The 16,426-nt window shown below is 47.7% G+C and overlaps 1 protein-coding gene across 2 annotated transcripts in view; it reads left to right on the top strand.

Annotated features, from left to right (window-relative positions):
• The first annotated feature begins 695 nt into the window (after window positions 1-695).
• KIRREL1 (kirre like nephrin family adhesion molecule 1) overlaps window positions 696-16,426 on the top strand; it is a 289,028-nt gene continuing 273,297 nt past the window's right edge. For both annotated transcript variants that reach the window (XM_077464164.1, XM_077464163.1), the window contains exon 1: window positions 696-1,032. In XM_077464164.1, coding sequence (XP_077320290.1) covers window positions 981-1,032 — 52 coding nt within the window. In that variant the 5' untranslated portion in view covers window positions 696-980. The remainder of the gene's footprint in view (window positions 1,033-16,426) is intronic.

Genomic DNA, 16,426 nt, shown 5'->3' with positions numbered 1-16,426 from the left:
GTATAACGTTCGATCACCTGCGATTGTACCATAAGATTGTATAGCATGCGGTCAACTAAAAGGAGATTGTCCAATCAGCCTGCATGTATGGTCAGATTGGAGGACGATCGCCGGGATTGGACAGATCGGTATATACTTTATACCCGATCTCCGTTCACCTGATCACCAAATCTCACGCCGCGACCACCAGATGACCGTCTCCGGCGATCGCCTTCCCTCGCCACAATCCCGTTCCTTTGTTAACAAAAAAAAAAAAAATATGATCCTTTAAATGTCTCTTCCAGACATGATATGGAATGTGGTGGGGGGGGGGGGGGGGGAGGGACAGAGCATTTAAGTTGGGGGAGGGGGAGGGGAAAAAAAAAATTCTCCCATCATAAACTAAAAAACTTCCAAAATTCCAAAATCCCTTTTTTTTTTTTCCACATCAGCAATTCCCAGCAGACCCCCCTCCCCTCCCCCTCCTCATCCCAGCCCCCCCCCCTTGTCTTGTCCACTCAGCTCCTCATTCCATCCAACTTTTTTTTTTTTTTCTTGTTGTTCTGTTGGAGGGAGAAAAAAAAAAAAAAGGGAGTTTGAAAAAAAAAAAAAAAAAAAAGTCTGTCCCTCCCCCTCTCCTGCCTGCGGAATGGTTTCTTCCTCCGCTGGATTCATCATTCTCTCATTCCAAGACTTTTTTTTTTTTTTTTGTGTTACAGAGAGAGAAGAAGAAGAAGAAGAAGAAGGGGAGAGAAGTGGAGGAAGTGGAGCTTCTACTGTGGGAGCCAAATTCACAACCTTCTCCGGATCCCGGGATCTACTTTTCCGATATATATATATATTTTTTTTTTTTTCTGGGGGAAATTTTGGATTTGTGTTGCCAATTTGCTACACCTAAAAGAAAAAAAAGAAAAGGAGCAACAAACAAAATAACAATCGAAAAATCCAACGTCTCTTCCTAGAAGTCACCCTCAAAAAAAGAAAAATAAGGATCCAAGAGCATGTTCTTCCTCTTCCTATGGATCTTCACCCTGCCAGACTCACTTTCCCAAGGTAATATTCGATACATTGTTTAAGAGTCACAAATAAAGAGCAACATGTAGGCTGGTGGGGGGGAGGGGGGGGGGGTGCGATGTTGCCACATCTGTATTGTATTAGGCTGTGGATGGTTGAGGAAACCCCCTTGAGATGTTGCCACCAGATCTTGCGTTTCGGTGGCGTTGGCTTCATCGTGATGTTTTATGTGTTTTATGCTCTTGGCTTTTTTGATGCTTTATGTTTTATTTTATTTTTTTGCTTGGTATTGCAACTTTGGTCCAGGCTGATGTGATCCAAGAAGAAGAAGAAGAAGAAGAAGAAGAAGGAGGAGGTGGTGGGGGGGGGGGGAGATGCTGGATACTAATCATAATTGTGCCATGACTCAGGACCATGGCTGGGGTGGGTTAACCCGTTGTGAGCTGTTGTTTGTAAACCAATCTATTTATTATTTTCCTCGATGTGTTGTGTTTTTGTTACATTGTGGTTGTTATTGGTAAACTGATCTCAGTTTAGGAACTGCAACGCCGTGCTTTGCCTTGCGTGACAGTCTTGTGCTACACAATGCATCGTTCAAACCCCCCCCCCCCCCCCGAGCTGCAGGCTTTTTCGGAGACTTCGCTACATCTGTAGCCTGGGCATTGGATCTGCTCCGCAGCCTAGGTTCTGGGTCCGCTCCGTAGCCTGGGATCTGGGTCTGCTCCATAGCCTGGGTTCTGGATCTGCTCCATAGCCTGGGTTCTGGATCTGCTCCACAGCCTGGGTTCTGGATCTGCTCCATAGCCTGGGTGGTTCTAGATGTGCCACACAGCCTGAGTTCTGGACCTGCTCCTTAGCCTGGTTTCTGCATCTGCTCCACAGCCTGGATTCTGCATCTGCTCCACAGCCCGGGTTCTGGATTTGCTCCGTAGCCCAGGTTCTGGATCTGCTCCGTAGCCTGGGTTCTGGATCTGCTCCGTAGCCTGGGTTCTGGATCTGCTCCGTAGCCTGGGTTCTGGATCTGCTCCGTAGCCTGGGTTCTGGATCTGCTCCGTAGCCTGGGTTCTGGATCTGCTCCGTAGCCTGGGTTCTGGATCTGCTCCGTAGCCTGGGTTCTGGATCTGCTCCGTAGCCTGGTTTCTGGATCTGCTCTGTAGCCCGGGTTCTGGATCTGCTCCATAGCCTGTGTTCTGTAGCTGCTCCGTAGTCTGGGTTCTGGAGCTGCTCCACAGCCTGGGTTCTGGAGCTGCTCCACAGCCTGGGTTCTGGAGCTGTTTCGTAGCCCGGGTTCTGGATCTGCTCCGTAGCCCGGGCTCTGGATCTGCTCCGTAGCCTGAGCTCTGGATCTGCTCCGTAGCTTAGCATCTTGGATCTGATTTGTAGCCTGGGTTCTGGATCTTTTCTGTAGTCAGGGTTTTGGATCTGCTACATTGCCTGGGTCCTGGATCTACTCCATAGCTTGGGCTCCTGGATCTGCTTTGTAGCCTGGGTTCTGGTTTTCCCTCGTAGCCTGGGCTTTGGATCTGCTCCGTAGCCTGGGCTTTGGATGTGCTTCATAGCCTTAACCTGTTGAATGGAGATGGGGCTTGATGGGATTGCTTGCACTGCAGCCATGTGGTGACCTCACTAGAGCTGTCAATCGCTTCGGTGGTTGAAAGGGTGGATTGACGGCGGTGGTTCTGGGGCAGCATGGGGGCTTTTTTTGGGGTGGGAATGGCAGCCTGTCTGTTAAATAGTCAGCGATATTTGCTATGTTGCCTGAAAAAGATACTTTGTGAGGATTGAAGGGATCATTTTAGAATTTTGGATCATTATTAATAATAATATTATTATACAGGATTTATATAGCGGCAACAGTTTGCGCATCGCTTTGCAACACAAGGGCAGAGAGTACAAATACAATACAAATCAATACAGAAGGGATCAGAGGGCGTTATAGAAGTCTTTCTTAATCATTTAACCCCAGATAAATCCTTGAAAACGTTGTCAGGTCCCGGGGAACTCCTGCTATAATTAATTGGTGATCAGTAAGAAGAATGTTCCTTACATTGGTGGTCAGTGGGAAGAATGTTCCTTACATTGGTGGTCAGTGAGAAGAATGCTCCTTACATTGGTGATCAGTGGGAAGAATGTTCCTTACATTGGTGATCAGTGGGAAGAATGTTCCTTACATTGGTGATCAGTGAGAAGAATGTTCCTTACATTGGTGATCAGTGGGAAGAATGTTCCTTACATTGGTGATCAGTGGGAAGAATGTTCCTTACATTGGTGGTCAGTGAGAAGAATGTTCCTTACATTGGTGATCAGTGGGAAGAATGTTCCTTACATTGGTGGTCAGTGAGAAGAATGTTCCTTACATTGGTGATCAGTGGGAAGAATGTTCCTTACATTGGTGATCAGTGAGAAGAATGCTCCTTACATTGGTGATCAGTGGGAAGAATGTTCCTTACATTGGTGATCAGTGGGAAGAATGTTCCTTACATTGGTGATCAGTGAGAAGAATGTTCCTTACATTGGTGGTCAGTGGGAAGAATGTTCCTTACATTGGTGATCAGTGGGGAGAATGTTCCTTACATTGGTGGTCAGTGGGAAGAATGTTCCTTACATTGGTGGTCAGTGAGAAGAATGTTCCTTACATTGGTGGTCAGTGGGAAGAATGTTCCTTACATTGGTGATTAGTGAGAAGAATGTTCCTTACATTGGTGATCAGTGGGAAGAATGTTCCTTACATTGGTGATCAGTGGGAAGAATGTTCCTTACATTGGTGGTCAGTGGGAAGAATGTTCCTTACATTGGTGATCAGTGAGAAGAATGTTCCTTACATTGGTGGTCAGTGGGAAGAATGTTCCTTACATTGGTGATCAGTGGGGAGAATGTTCCTTACATTGGTGATCAGTGGGGAGAATGTTCCTTACATTGGTGGTCAGTGGGAAGAATGTTCCTTACATTGGTGGTCAGTGAGAAGAATGTTCCTTACATTGGTGATCAGTGAGAAGAATGTTCCTTACATTGGTGGTCAGTGGGAAGAATGTTCCTTACATTGGTGATTAGTGAGAAGAATGTTCCTTACATTGGTGATCAGTGGGAAGAATGTTCCTTACATTGGTGGTCAGTGAGAAGAATGTCCCTTACATTGGTGATCAGTGAGAAGAATGTTCCTTACATTGGTGATCAGTGAGAAGAATGTTCCTTACATTGGTGGTCAGTGAGAAGAATGTTCCTTACATTGGTGATCAGTGGGAAGAATGTTCCTTACATTGGTGATCAGTGAGAAGAATGTTCCTTACATTGGTGATCAGTGGGAAGAATGTTCCTTACATTGGTGATCAGTGGGAAGAATGTTCCTTACATTGGTGGTCAGTGGGAAGAATGTTCCTTACATTGGTGATCAGTGGGAAGAATGTTCCTTACATTGGTGATCAGTGGGAAGAATGTTCCTTACATTGGTGATCAGTGAGAAGAATGTTCCTTACATTGGTGATCAGTGAGAAGAATGTCCCTTACATTGGTGATCAGTGGGAAGAATGTTCCTTACATTGGTGATCAGTGAGAAGAATGTTCCTTACATTGGTGATCAGTGAGAAGAATGTCCCTTACATTAGTGATCAGTGAGAAGAATGTTCCTTACATTGGTGATCAGTGGGAAGAATGTTCCTTACATTGGTGATCAGTGGGAAGAATGTTCCTTACATTGGTGATCAGTGGGAAGAATGTTCCTTACATTGGTGATCAGTGGGAAGAATGTTCCTTACATTGGTGATCAGTGGGAAGAATGTTCCTTACATTGGTGATCAGTGAGAAGAATGTTCCTTACATTGGTGATCAGTGAGAAGAATGTTCCTTACATTGGTGGTCAGTGAGAAGAATGTTCCTTACATTGGTGATCAGTGGGAAGAATGTTCCTTACATTGGTGATCAGTGAGAAGAATGTTCCTTACATTGGTGATCAGTGGGAAGAATGTTCCTTACATTGGTGATCAGTGGGAAGAATGTTCCTTACATTGGTGATCAGTGAGAAGAATGTTCCTTACATTGGTGATCAGTGGGAAGAATGTTCCTTACATTGGTGATCAGTGAGAAGAATGTTCCTTACATTGGTGATCAGTGAGAAGAATATTCCTTACATTGGTGATCAGTGGGAAGGAGGAGGAGGACACACCCAAAGAGCTCTCTGTGAGAACCACCCATTTTTCAAGCCTGGGCCTTGCCTGCTAGCTCGGCCCAGGAATAATGCCTGATCCTGGGGGAGGCCCTGAGATGGATCCCCCTGATGACACGGGGCCCAGTGAGGAGGAGGTGGAGGATCTGTCTGTGGGTCCGGTCCCTGGTATGGATGCCAGCGTTTTCAGCCTTAAGGTTGTTAATCGCTTTAGGGCGATTGGGAGAGCGGAGGAGAAACTTAAAGTTTTGAGAGTGGAGCTTAAAAACTTCAAAGCCAAATACTTCCAGGCCTGGAGTAAGAATCGCACCGCCATGAAGCCTGAGCTACAGGAATTAGAGGAAAAAGTAAAGCAGCAAACTTTATTGTTGGGAAAACTAAAAGAAAAAAGTGGAGCATTTAAAGAAAAGTTTGAAAACGAGAGAAGGTTTGTCAGCCAGTCCTCATCGTGTTCAGTGGATCAGCCTCAGCATATGGATGACCCGGGTCCATCTGCCTCTGCTCCTCTCCCCCCATGTAAGGCCTTGGAGTCGCCGGCGGCAACCAGCCAGGGGGTTGAGAGTGAGAATGGCACCCTGACCTTCATCCAGAGGATGGAATCCCCCCTGAGAGGAGACAAGCTTGTAATGTCTGATAATCCATCAGAGGTCCCGGAGGATGTTCAGAAGAATCAGCCAGGGAATGAGGATGAACCTGCACCAAATCCCCTGAACATGGATGTTGCTGCACCCGCATGTGCTGAGACCTGTAGTTCCACTACCACATTTGCTGCATGTGTTTCACACACTGTGTCTGACACCTGCAATGTGATTGCTTCACCTGAGCCTCTCTGTGTTCCAGCAGAGCTGATTGATGCTGGTGGGGGAGGGGGTCAGAATACTGCACCATGTGCAGTGGAAGCCATGGATGTGTCAGTCCAGCCTGCACTGTCCTCTGCAGAAAGTCCTGTCCTGATGGAAGAGAACAGGCCAGCTGAAGATTCCACCAGCACAGCAATGGGAACTGACACTGCTGGGAAGACTGCAGGACATGTGAATATACCAGCAAGTATTAACAATGGCAGTCATGATAAAACAATGAATGTGGTGGGTGGTGGTGGTGATGGTGGAGGGGTTAATACTGCTGGGAAAAGCAAAGATGACATTTCTCTCTCTGCTCAGAGGAAAGACTCATCGATTGTACAGACCAAATCTGTACAATCGATATCTGCTAAAGATGTCTCAGACAGTTCAAAACACACAAATATCTCTTCTGCTGGGAGGAATATGGGGAGTTATGCATCTGTTGTGGGGAGTCGCACCAAGGAGGGTGGGGGGAATACTGTAAATATTGGTGGTCACAATATAGGGGGTTTTGGTGGTGGGTATAGGAGGAGGAATGTGGTTCAGTTCAAGTGGGAGGGGGAGGGGACCCCACCAGTGAGGGGGAGGGTGGCAGAGTTGATTTTGGAAATGGGGTTTAAAGCTGTGGATATTTTTGCTTTGATTTGCCCAGTGGGGAGTTATGAATTTGATTTATCTTTTGTAAAACCTGAGGGGTTGGATTTATTTTGGGAGCGACATAGGAGGTGCCAGGGCCTTTCGCAGTGGAGTGGTTTGGTGCCAAAGGTGATTTCCAGGCAGCCTCTGATAAAATCGGTGACCATCCTGGTGCGTAACGAATCCATACCAGAGGCTGATTTGATAGTATGGCTACGCCGATATGGTGAGGTCCTCACTCCACTGCGGAAGGTCCTGGATGAGCATGGGATATGGACAGGGGCCTGGACGGTGTCACTAAAACTGGGGGTGCTGGGCAATGTAGTCCAACATCTGCCCTGCTCAGCTTTTCTGGGAAGAGATCGGCTGACTATTTTCTACCAGGGACAGCCCAAAGTCTGCAATAAATGTGGTGAAAAGGGCCATTTTGCCTCTACCTGCACCCGTAAAAAGTGTTCGCTATGCCAGGGTCTGGACCACTTGGCGAAAGATTGTACCCAAATTCGGTGCAATCTGTGCCAACAGCTTGGCCATCCTTACAGTAAGTGTCCAGAGGCTTTACATAACCTGCAAGGATTGGAGGCTGAGCTGCAGAGGCTGGATAAGGAGGATCAGGCCGCTGTAACTGTTGTTGTCCCTCCTGTGTCAGTTCCATCTGTTTCCCCTGGTAATGTTGTCCCTGAGTCTGTCCCTCCTGTGTCTGTTCCATCTGTTTCAGGTTCTGTTCCCCCTGGTAATGTTGTCCCTGAGTCTGTCCCTCCTGTGTCAGTTCCTTCTGTTTCAGATTCTGTTCCCTCTAGTGATGTGGTCCCTAAGTCTGTCCCCCATGTGGTTGTCCCTATTCCTGCTGTACGTAGGTCCTCCAGACTAGCGGAGGCTGCTGGGGGGGCAGGTTTAGCGGATCTTCCTTCTCAGCCTCCAGTCCCTGTCCCTCGGCAGCGCAAACGTGGTCAGGGGAATGTGGGGGTGCTGGATGGGGGTGGGGCTGATGGAAGGGTGTCCATATCCCATGTCTCACCCTCTGTTGAGGGGGATTCAGATGATGAGGGGTGGGAGACGTTTAGGAGGAAGAAAAAGAAGAAGAGGAAGACAAATAAAGTAGTTATTTCTTCCTCAGAGTCGGACCCAGGAGGGGTTCCTCCTGGTAACCCTTTTTCAGTTTTGTCAGGTGATGGGATGTCTGATATATCTTTTTCTTTATCATCCATGGATGAGGGGGAGTCACATAGTTTGAAGAGAGCTGTTTCTGGTGATGAGAGTGTGGCAAAGGTTAAGAAACGACTACCCCAATCATCCTGATGGCAGTTCCCACTCCGATAAAGGTGGCGACCATTAATGTCGCCAGCATGAAATCTGCAAGAGCTCGTGATATTGCCTTATTTTTGCTCAGCGAGTTTGATGCCGAGATTTTATTTTTGCAAGAGACCTGGCTCAATACTTTGGCCGATGTCCATCTAGCAAAAAGGGAGTGGAGATGCGGTCCCTCCTTTTGGTCTCTTGCGGCAGAGCCCTGCAGCGGAGTTGCGGTCCTTTTTAAAACCGATATGGTAACGTGCCGGCGGGTAATTGAGGTAGAGATTGGGAGATGCATGGTCTTGGACGTCTCTGTTAGGGGGCAGGACTTGCGTCTGATTAATATCTATGGACCGCAGTCAAGATGGGGCAGGAAATGCCTCCTCACAGAGATCAAGCCCTTCCTTTTTACATCCCAGCAGGTTGTCTTTGGAGGTGATTTTAACACCATAATTAGGCCTGAAGACAGGAGAGGCTCCATAGACAGGCTGGCGTACGATAGCGTTTTTCTTAGAGATATGGTGAGACAAGCAGGCCTGGTAGATGTGCATATTAAGCACTGCCCTGGCAGCACGGGATTCACATTTCAGAGAGGGAATAGTCAGAGTAGGATAGATAGGTTTTTTTTAAAGGAGAACTCTGCTTTCTCGGCTCCTGAGTTGAGGGCGGTGGAGTTCTCTGACCACTGTATGCTGTCTGTGACTCTGAATGCCTCGGACACTCCACCCAGGGGAAGGGGTACCTGGAAACTGAATTCGGCTCTCCTGGAAGACGTAGAGGTAAGACAATCCTTTGAGGATTTTTTTCAGGCACAGGTTTCTATTCTGGACTTTTGCAGCACTAAGTCAGAGTGGTGGGAACTTGTGAAACAAAGGGCGATTGGACTTTTCAAGGCCATAAGTAAGAAGAAGCAGCTTGGTATGTACATTGCCTACCAGCATTTGCGGAGGAAGCTTGATCGTCTTGTCTCGTATAGAGGAGATCCAGGGGAGATCTCTGAGGTCAAGTTTCTTCTTAGAAAGTGTCAATACGACCGGCATGCCTCCTTGGTTCTGGAGAGGGATTATGGAAAATATCACTCGCCTGATCCTTACCAGAACTGTAAGCAAGGCATAGCAGTTAAGACGGTCATAGGCCTGAGGGATAGTACGGGTTCCCTGGTGAAGTCCAGATCAGGGATCCTGGAAATCTTCAGATCATATTATGCAGACCTTCTGGGAAGAAAGGACCTTTGTCGGGACAAGATGGAAAGCTTTCTGGATTCTACTCCAGGATTGGGAAATGGTACATTGCCTTTGATGGATTTGACAGAACCAATTTCAGTGGATGAGGTAGTTCATGCTATAGAGAAGCTGGCTACCAAAAAATCGCCTGGGCCAGATGGGTTGACAGCTGAATTCTACAAGTGTTTTAAGTCCATTCTGGCTCCCTTTTTAGCGGAGGTTTATAACAGCTGTCTAGAAGAAGGTTCGCTCCCTCCCTCCATGAGGCAATCCGCTGTGATTCTTCTGTCAAAAGGTAAAGACCCCTCAATGATTGAGAACTGGCGCCCCATCAGTCTTCTCAATGTTGATAGAAAGATCTTGGCGAAGATTCTTTTTTGGCGCTTGTCGTCAGTGGCAGGCGATTTGTTGTCCAGTCATCAGCACTGCTCGGTCCAAGGTAGAAGTACCTTTTCAGCGGTTTTAGCTGTCCGGGAGGCTTTGGAACGATGCAGGGCTGCTGGATGGAGAAAGTACTTGCTGGCATTGGATCAGGCGAAGGCTTTTGATAGAGTCAATCACGAGTACCTGTATTTGCTACTTGGTAGATACGGCCTGCAGGGGAGGTTTATAGATTGGCTGAAGGCATTATATAAAGGGGCTGAGAGCTTCCCACTGGTTAATGGTTGGGTTGGACGGCCTTTTGAGGTTGGCTCTGGTGTGCGCCAGGGATGTCCTCTGAGCCCCCTGTTATATGTATTCGCAATCGACCCCTTCATAAGAAGGCTAGAGAGTGGATCTTTGTGCGGGGTGCCTTTGGGCATTGCTGGTGTGCCACCTTTGAAGGTCGTGGCCTATGCCGATGATGTGTCTGTTATTGTCTCTGGAACGGAGGAGGCGCAGGAGGTGGTCTCTATGATAGAGCAGTACACGGAGGCTTCTGGTTCTAAAGTCAACCATGAAAAGAGTGAAGTTTTCTGGATGGGTGAGGAAGGTGAAAGCTTCGAACTTCCGGATGCCTTCCCAGAGCCCCAGCAGGAAATTAAAGTGTTGGGCATCAAATTTGGTCCTGGTGACTATGGTCATCGAAATTGGGAAAGCAGGTTGGTGTGTGCCAATGCCAAAGTAGCAAGTTGGAAGAAATGGAAGCTTTCATTGAGGGAGAGGGTTGACTTGATCAAAACGTACCTGGTCCCAATTTTTTTATATGTCAGCTTCGTCTGTATCTTGCCAGTATCTCTCTATGCAAGGGTGTACAGCTGCTTTTTCCAACTGTTATGGGGAAGTAGGCTGAACCTGATCAAACGCAATGTAACTTACCTGTCTAGGCGGGAGGGTGGCCTAGGAATGGTCAACCCAATAGTTTTCTTTTCTCTGCTGTTTTTAAAGTACAATCTTGGTAACATGCTAGCAGAGAACCCGCCGGGATGGGTGGGTATTTTTCAATCTTGTTTTAGGCCTTTTCTGCGATCCTGGGAAGATGGCGGGCCAGTGAAAAGTCTGAGAGTCCGACATGGCAAGCTCCCGGCTTATGTTGCCCCGTGTCTGAAAATACTTCGGCAGTGGCAGGTGACAGTGGAGGATATCAAGTCCCTCCCCAGGAAGCTTCTGGAGAAGAGGATTTTGGGCTCTGCTTTCAGTGTGTCACTGGCCTTAAGGGATTGCCCAGGCTCTGTAATGAGGGAAGGGTTGCGTTTAATCAATTTAGAAAGAATCCCCTTGAAGTTTAGGGATCAAGCCTGGCTCGCCTTCCATGGAAGGCTCTATGTGAGAGGGAACTTGAAGCATCGCCCTGTGGATGATCGGGATTGTCCTAGAGCGGAGTGTGTTGGTAAAGTGGAGTCTATGGACCACTTTTTGCTCCAGTGTCCCTTTAACATAGAGGTGTATAAAAGGGTGGGGAGGGCTCTAGGCATCCCCTTTTTCTATCGCATGAGTTATGCGGAGTGGGTGTATGGGGCATTCCCGACTCACTGGGATTTTGATTTGGATACACTGTTTTTAGTTAGTATAGTTGTCCGTTACTTCACATGGAATGCACGGTGCCAGATTACCCTGCGGAAGAAAGTCCTCTCTGTTGAGGTGGTGGTGCACGATATTCTGGGTGAGGTTGGGAAAATTCGGGGTCTTGAGAAGGGCAGGGAGCCTCGGGCAGTCTGGATAAGGGCGTGGAGGAATATCAGACCTGCCTTTGGTGAACTGCCCATCTCTGGGTGAGGAGCTCTTTTCTTTTTCTGGTTCTTTCACTCCCTTAGCTTTTTTTGGTTAGTATCTTCTTTTTGAAGAAGGGCTGCATGCATAATGGGTACAGGTTTGTTTCTTAACCTCACAAGTTTGATGTCTGGTGTAATGGTGTGAGTCGTAATAGGATTTATGTTATTGCTGTAAAGTATTTTTTTTTTTGGTTTGAGAGCAGTTTTGCTATATTCATTTTAATTTATGTAAATATGTATATATTTATGTATATTTATATATTGTGATTTTATGCTTAATGATTGCAAGACTTTTAATAAAGAAAAATTGGGAAGAATGTTCCTTACATTGGTGATCAGTGGGAAGAATGTTCCTTACATTGGTGATCAGTGGGAAGAATGTTCCTTACATTGGTGGTCAGTGAGAAGAATGTTCCTTACATTGGTGATCAGTGGGAAGAATGTTCCTTACATTGGTGATCAGTGGGAAGAATGTTCCTTACATTGGTGGTCAGTGAGAAGAATGCTCCTTACATTGGTGGTCAGTGAGAAGAATGTTCCTTACATTGGTGATCAGTGGGAAGAATGTTCCTTACATTGGTGATCAGTGGGAAGAATGTTCCTTACATTGGTGGTCAGTGAGAAGAATGTTCCTTACATTGGTGATCAGTGGGAAGAATGTTCCTTACATTGGTGATCAGTGGGAAGAATGCTCCTTACATTGGTGATCAGTGGGAAGAATGTTCCTTACATTGGTGATCAGTGGGAAGAATGTTCCTTACATTGGTGATCAGTGGAAAGAATGTTCCTTACATTGGTGGTCAGTGGGAAGAATGTTCCTTACATTGGTGATCAGTGGGAAGAATGGTCCTTACATTGGTGATCAGTGAGAAGAATGCTCCTTACATTGGTGATCAGTGAGAAGAATGTTCCTTACATTGGTGGTCAGTGGGAAGAATGTTCCTTACATTGGTGGTCAGTGAGAAGAATGTTCCTTACATTGGTGATCAGTGAGAAGAATGTTCCTTACATTGGTGGTCAGTGGGAAGAATGTTCCTTACATTGGTGGTCAGTGGGAAGAATGTTCCTTACATTGATGGTCAGTGAGAAGAATGTTCCTTACATTGGTGATCAGTGAGAAGAATGTTCCTTACATTGGTGGTCAGTGGGAAGAATGTTCCTTACATTGGTGATGAGTGAGAAGAATGTCCCTTACATTGGTGATCAATGTGAAGATAGTCCCTACTTTGGTGGTCAGTGAGAAGAATGTCCCTTACATTGGTGGTCAGTGGGAAGAATGTTCCTTATATTGGTGGTCAGTGGGAAGAATGTCCCTTACGTTGAGGGTCAGTGGGAAGAATGCTTCTTCCATTGCCAAGTGGCATTGGACCTGGAATCATGCGGCAGGATCGGGTGAGAGCTGAAGGAACCACTAGCTGCCACCTTTGAAGGAACCTTAAAGTTCCACAGAACTCTGGTAGAGAATGGCGGGTCTATAAGGAGATGAACTCTTCAGGTTTGAAATCTTCAGTGGCACAGTACAACTGGCATTGTATTTTATCGCTTGCGATGGTCGAGTGATGTATGGGTTAACAGAAGAGACGGTGAGAACTCGTCTTAGCAGCTGATCAAAGCTTGTTCTGCTTTTTCCGTAGAAGACGGGAATCTTCCCTTCGCCGCGTTATGGTAAAGTGGTGCTGGGTCTCGGAGGGGGTGCAATCTAAAGGGGGGGGGGGCTATTACAGCTGGGTGATTTGCCACTTTTATGGACGAATGTTGTACAACTGGTTGTTAAAAAAAAAAAAAAAAAAAAAAAAAAAACACCAGGAATATCGCACCGTAACCGTTAGGTGCAGGAAAAGCGCAAAGTATATTGTGCGTGACTTTTGATCGCGCCACGAGAAGAGATTTTTTTTACGAACAGCAAAAATTCCAGTTCTAGAGATGATCGACTTTTATGGCGGTTGCCGGTCTGTCGCCAGGGAACGAAAAAAAAAATTTGCGCAAATTTTTCAACCTCGAAATGGTGTCTTCATATGTGTATGGGTGTGTTTATCGTTGGGGGGGGGGGGGGGAAATACTGAGCGATTATGTGAAAGTACAAGTCGAGGGTCACAAGAACATGGACAGTTCAAGCAACGTAAAGTGGCCTCTCTTCAACACGCCAAGTGCGCAAGGCGCTTTGTAGTTGCCACCCCCCCCTCCTCCTCCTCCTCCTCCACCAACCCCTGGCCCCTGGCCCATTCATAGGCCACGCGGTGCTGTTGTGTAGTTGGCACACGCTTTTAACACCTTGTCTTCCTCACCGTGAAAGACCGGAGAGAGGGAAATGGGAAGAGGGAGGAGGTAGAGGGATTTTTTTTTTTTTCCTTCCAAAATTTCACAGGAAGAGGAAGGGACCATGCTGGTCCATGGAGCTCCCCCCTTCCCCAGATGTGCCCCCCTGCATCCTGTCCTCCTAACCAGGAGGCCACATTACCCACCGTGGAAAATAAAAACTCCCACAAGCACAGCTGTCTGCCTGGTCAGCATCTTGCAACATCCGTGGCCAGGGCAGAGTCGTGTGCCGCTGATGGCCGACTCCGCTCTTCGCATTTAAGGGATCAGTAAAAGCAGAAAGTGGCGTTGTGGGTTATGGGTGGAGAGCCCAGTGGGCCAAGTCGGCCTCCTCCCCTGGATTTGCAATGGTTTTTGGATATTGCAAAAGAGAGATCTCTGATCTCCCTGGTCGTAATTTGCAGCTCTGCCCTGGTCCAACCTGGGAGTTGTATTGGGTTTCCACCCAACTTTGTGTGTCCCACCACCTCCTCTTACATATCTCCATTAGATAAAGTAAAGAGAAATCCAGCATGGATGGTGGGAAGCCCTCATAATGGGCTCAGAAGGTCTACAAACCCAGGAACTTGGTACAAGGTTGGTGGGGACCCCTCATAATGTTCACAGCAGGTGTACAGACCCAGGGACTCACCACAGAGATGGTGGGAACCCCTCATAATGGGCACAGCATGTGTACAGACCCGGGAACTCAGCACAGGGATGGTGGGAACCCCTCATAATGGGCACATCAGGTGTACAGACCTGGGAACTCAGCACAAGGATGGTGGGAACCCCTCATAATGGGCACATCAGGTGTACAGACCTGGGAACTCAGCACAAGGATGGTGGGAACCCCTCATAGAGGGCACAGCAGGTGTACAGACCTGGGAACTCAGCACAGGGATGGTGGGAACCCCTCATAATGTGCACATCAGGTGTACAGACCCGGGAACTCGGCAGCACAGGGATGGTGGGAACCCCTCATAATGGGCACATCAGTTGTACAGACCGGAGGACTCAGCACAGAGATGGTGGGAACCCCTCATAAAGGGCCCGGCAGATGTTCATACCCAGGAATTCAGGGCAGAGATCTCTCCAATAGAGTTCCAGAGAGATAGAAGAAGCTTTCTAAGGGTGAATTGTCCATTAAAAATATGGAAATGACATAATCACTGGGTCTCTGCGCTTCTCTAAAGCGCTAGATGATGGCGGATGTGCTCCAGCACAGGAAATGAGGCGGGGGCTCTATCTGACTTGTTGCAGCTGCTAATGCACATGGTGAGAAGCTCACAGTGTGCGGGGGAAATCCGAGTTAGCCATTTCAGTCCAGGAGAGGAGCCGGCACAACTGTGTAAGAATGAAGGGAAGGCCGGAGTTCGGCTCAATGGCGTAACAACGCTCGGGCATGCTGAGACTTGTAGTTCCATGGCGGCCAATGGAGGCATGTTATTGGTGCCCCCAGGCCGGTGAAGCCACAGAGTAGCTGACATGAAAGCCCCCCATTGTTCAGGGACCCCCGAGGGGCTTTGCAACACGAGAGGCATCCAAACCTTCATGCAAATGAGATGCAATTAAGACTAATTAAAAGCAGAGAGTGTGCGGCGTGGGGCTGCCTGTGTGGCGGTAACAGAAGATTGCGCTGGAAGGAACGGCGGCCTGGACAGGGGCCGCTGCGGGGGAGACGGGGGGGGGGGGGGTCCATGATGAATTCCTATTGATTTTCTCCTGTTGTATACAGAAAAGTTGTTCGGTAATCTGGCACTTCGTCTGAGGAATGTGTCACCGGCCAGCGCGCTTTATGCTGACGCCGTCATTTCGCCTCCCCTACTCCCAGTTAATCATTTAGCCTTCATTGGCTTTCTGGCGTAATTACATATAGGGGCCCCCCGCCGGCCCCCGGAGATCATCGGCGAGATGACAGCTCAAGATGAACGCCGGCTGTAGCGGCTCCTCTCCTGGACTGAAAATGGCTTACTCTGATTTCACCGCACACTGCGAGCTTCTCACTATGTGCATTAGAAGCTGCAGCAAGTCAGGTAGAGCTCTGCCTGATATTCACGCTGGAGGACATTCGGCATCATTTGGCGCTTTCCTCCCCAGCCTGGCCCGGGCCCCTTTTTACTCATTGCAATCATGAAAGCTGAGCGTCACATGTGGGTATTACCTATGGCAGTATGCATGTAAGTAGCATGACCGCCTCACCAGACTGACATCCACCCCTCAAGGCATTTTGAGATTTGCGTAGCTCCTCCCAAGAACCAGCCCACTGCGTGCATCAGAGCTGAAGGGTATTAAATATTGTACAGAAATTAAAGGAGTGCGTAAATAAAACCTTTCCATTTTCATTACACGCCTTATTTTATACCCAATGACATCATCACCGGGTCTCTGCGATTCCCTATGCAATGCAGGCAGATCATGGCTGGTGGGAGGAGCCACGGGGGGGGGCTGTACAGAGCTTCCTGAAAACATCACCGCCCCCTTCTTCAGTCCTCCTCTCAAGAGCCCTGATGCAAGAAGTGGGAGGAGTTTTGCAAATATTAAAGTGCCTTGATGTGTTCTCTCTTTTTTATTTCTTTTTTTCTCCTCTCCTCTTCTTTCTCCTCTCCTCTTCTCTTTTACTCATCTTCTCTCCTTTCTCCTTCACTCTCCTCTCCTCTTGTTTTACTTCCTTCTCTCCTCCTCTTTTCCCCCCTCTCCTTTCTCCTCTCCTCTCATCTCCTCTCTTTTCTTCTCTCCTTTTTTCTCCTTCCCTCTCCTCTCTTTTTTTTCTCTTCATCTCTCCTCTTTTTC

This window comes from Lithobates pipiens, unplaced genomic scaffold (assembly GCF_037356315.1).
Source record: "Lithobates pipiens isolate NorthernLeopardFrog02 unplaced genomic scaffold, aLitPip1_a1.2 Scaffold_30, whole genome shotgun sequence".
Taxonomy (NCBI): Eukaryota; Metazoa; Chordata; class Amphibia; order Anura; family Ranidae; genus Lithobates; species Lithobates pipiens.
Note: the sequence above shows the minus strand (reverse complement) of the source record. Positions and strands in the feature narration are given on the sequence as shown.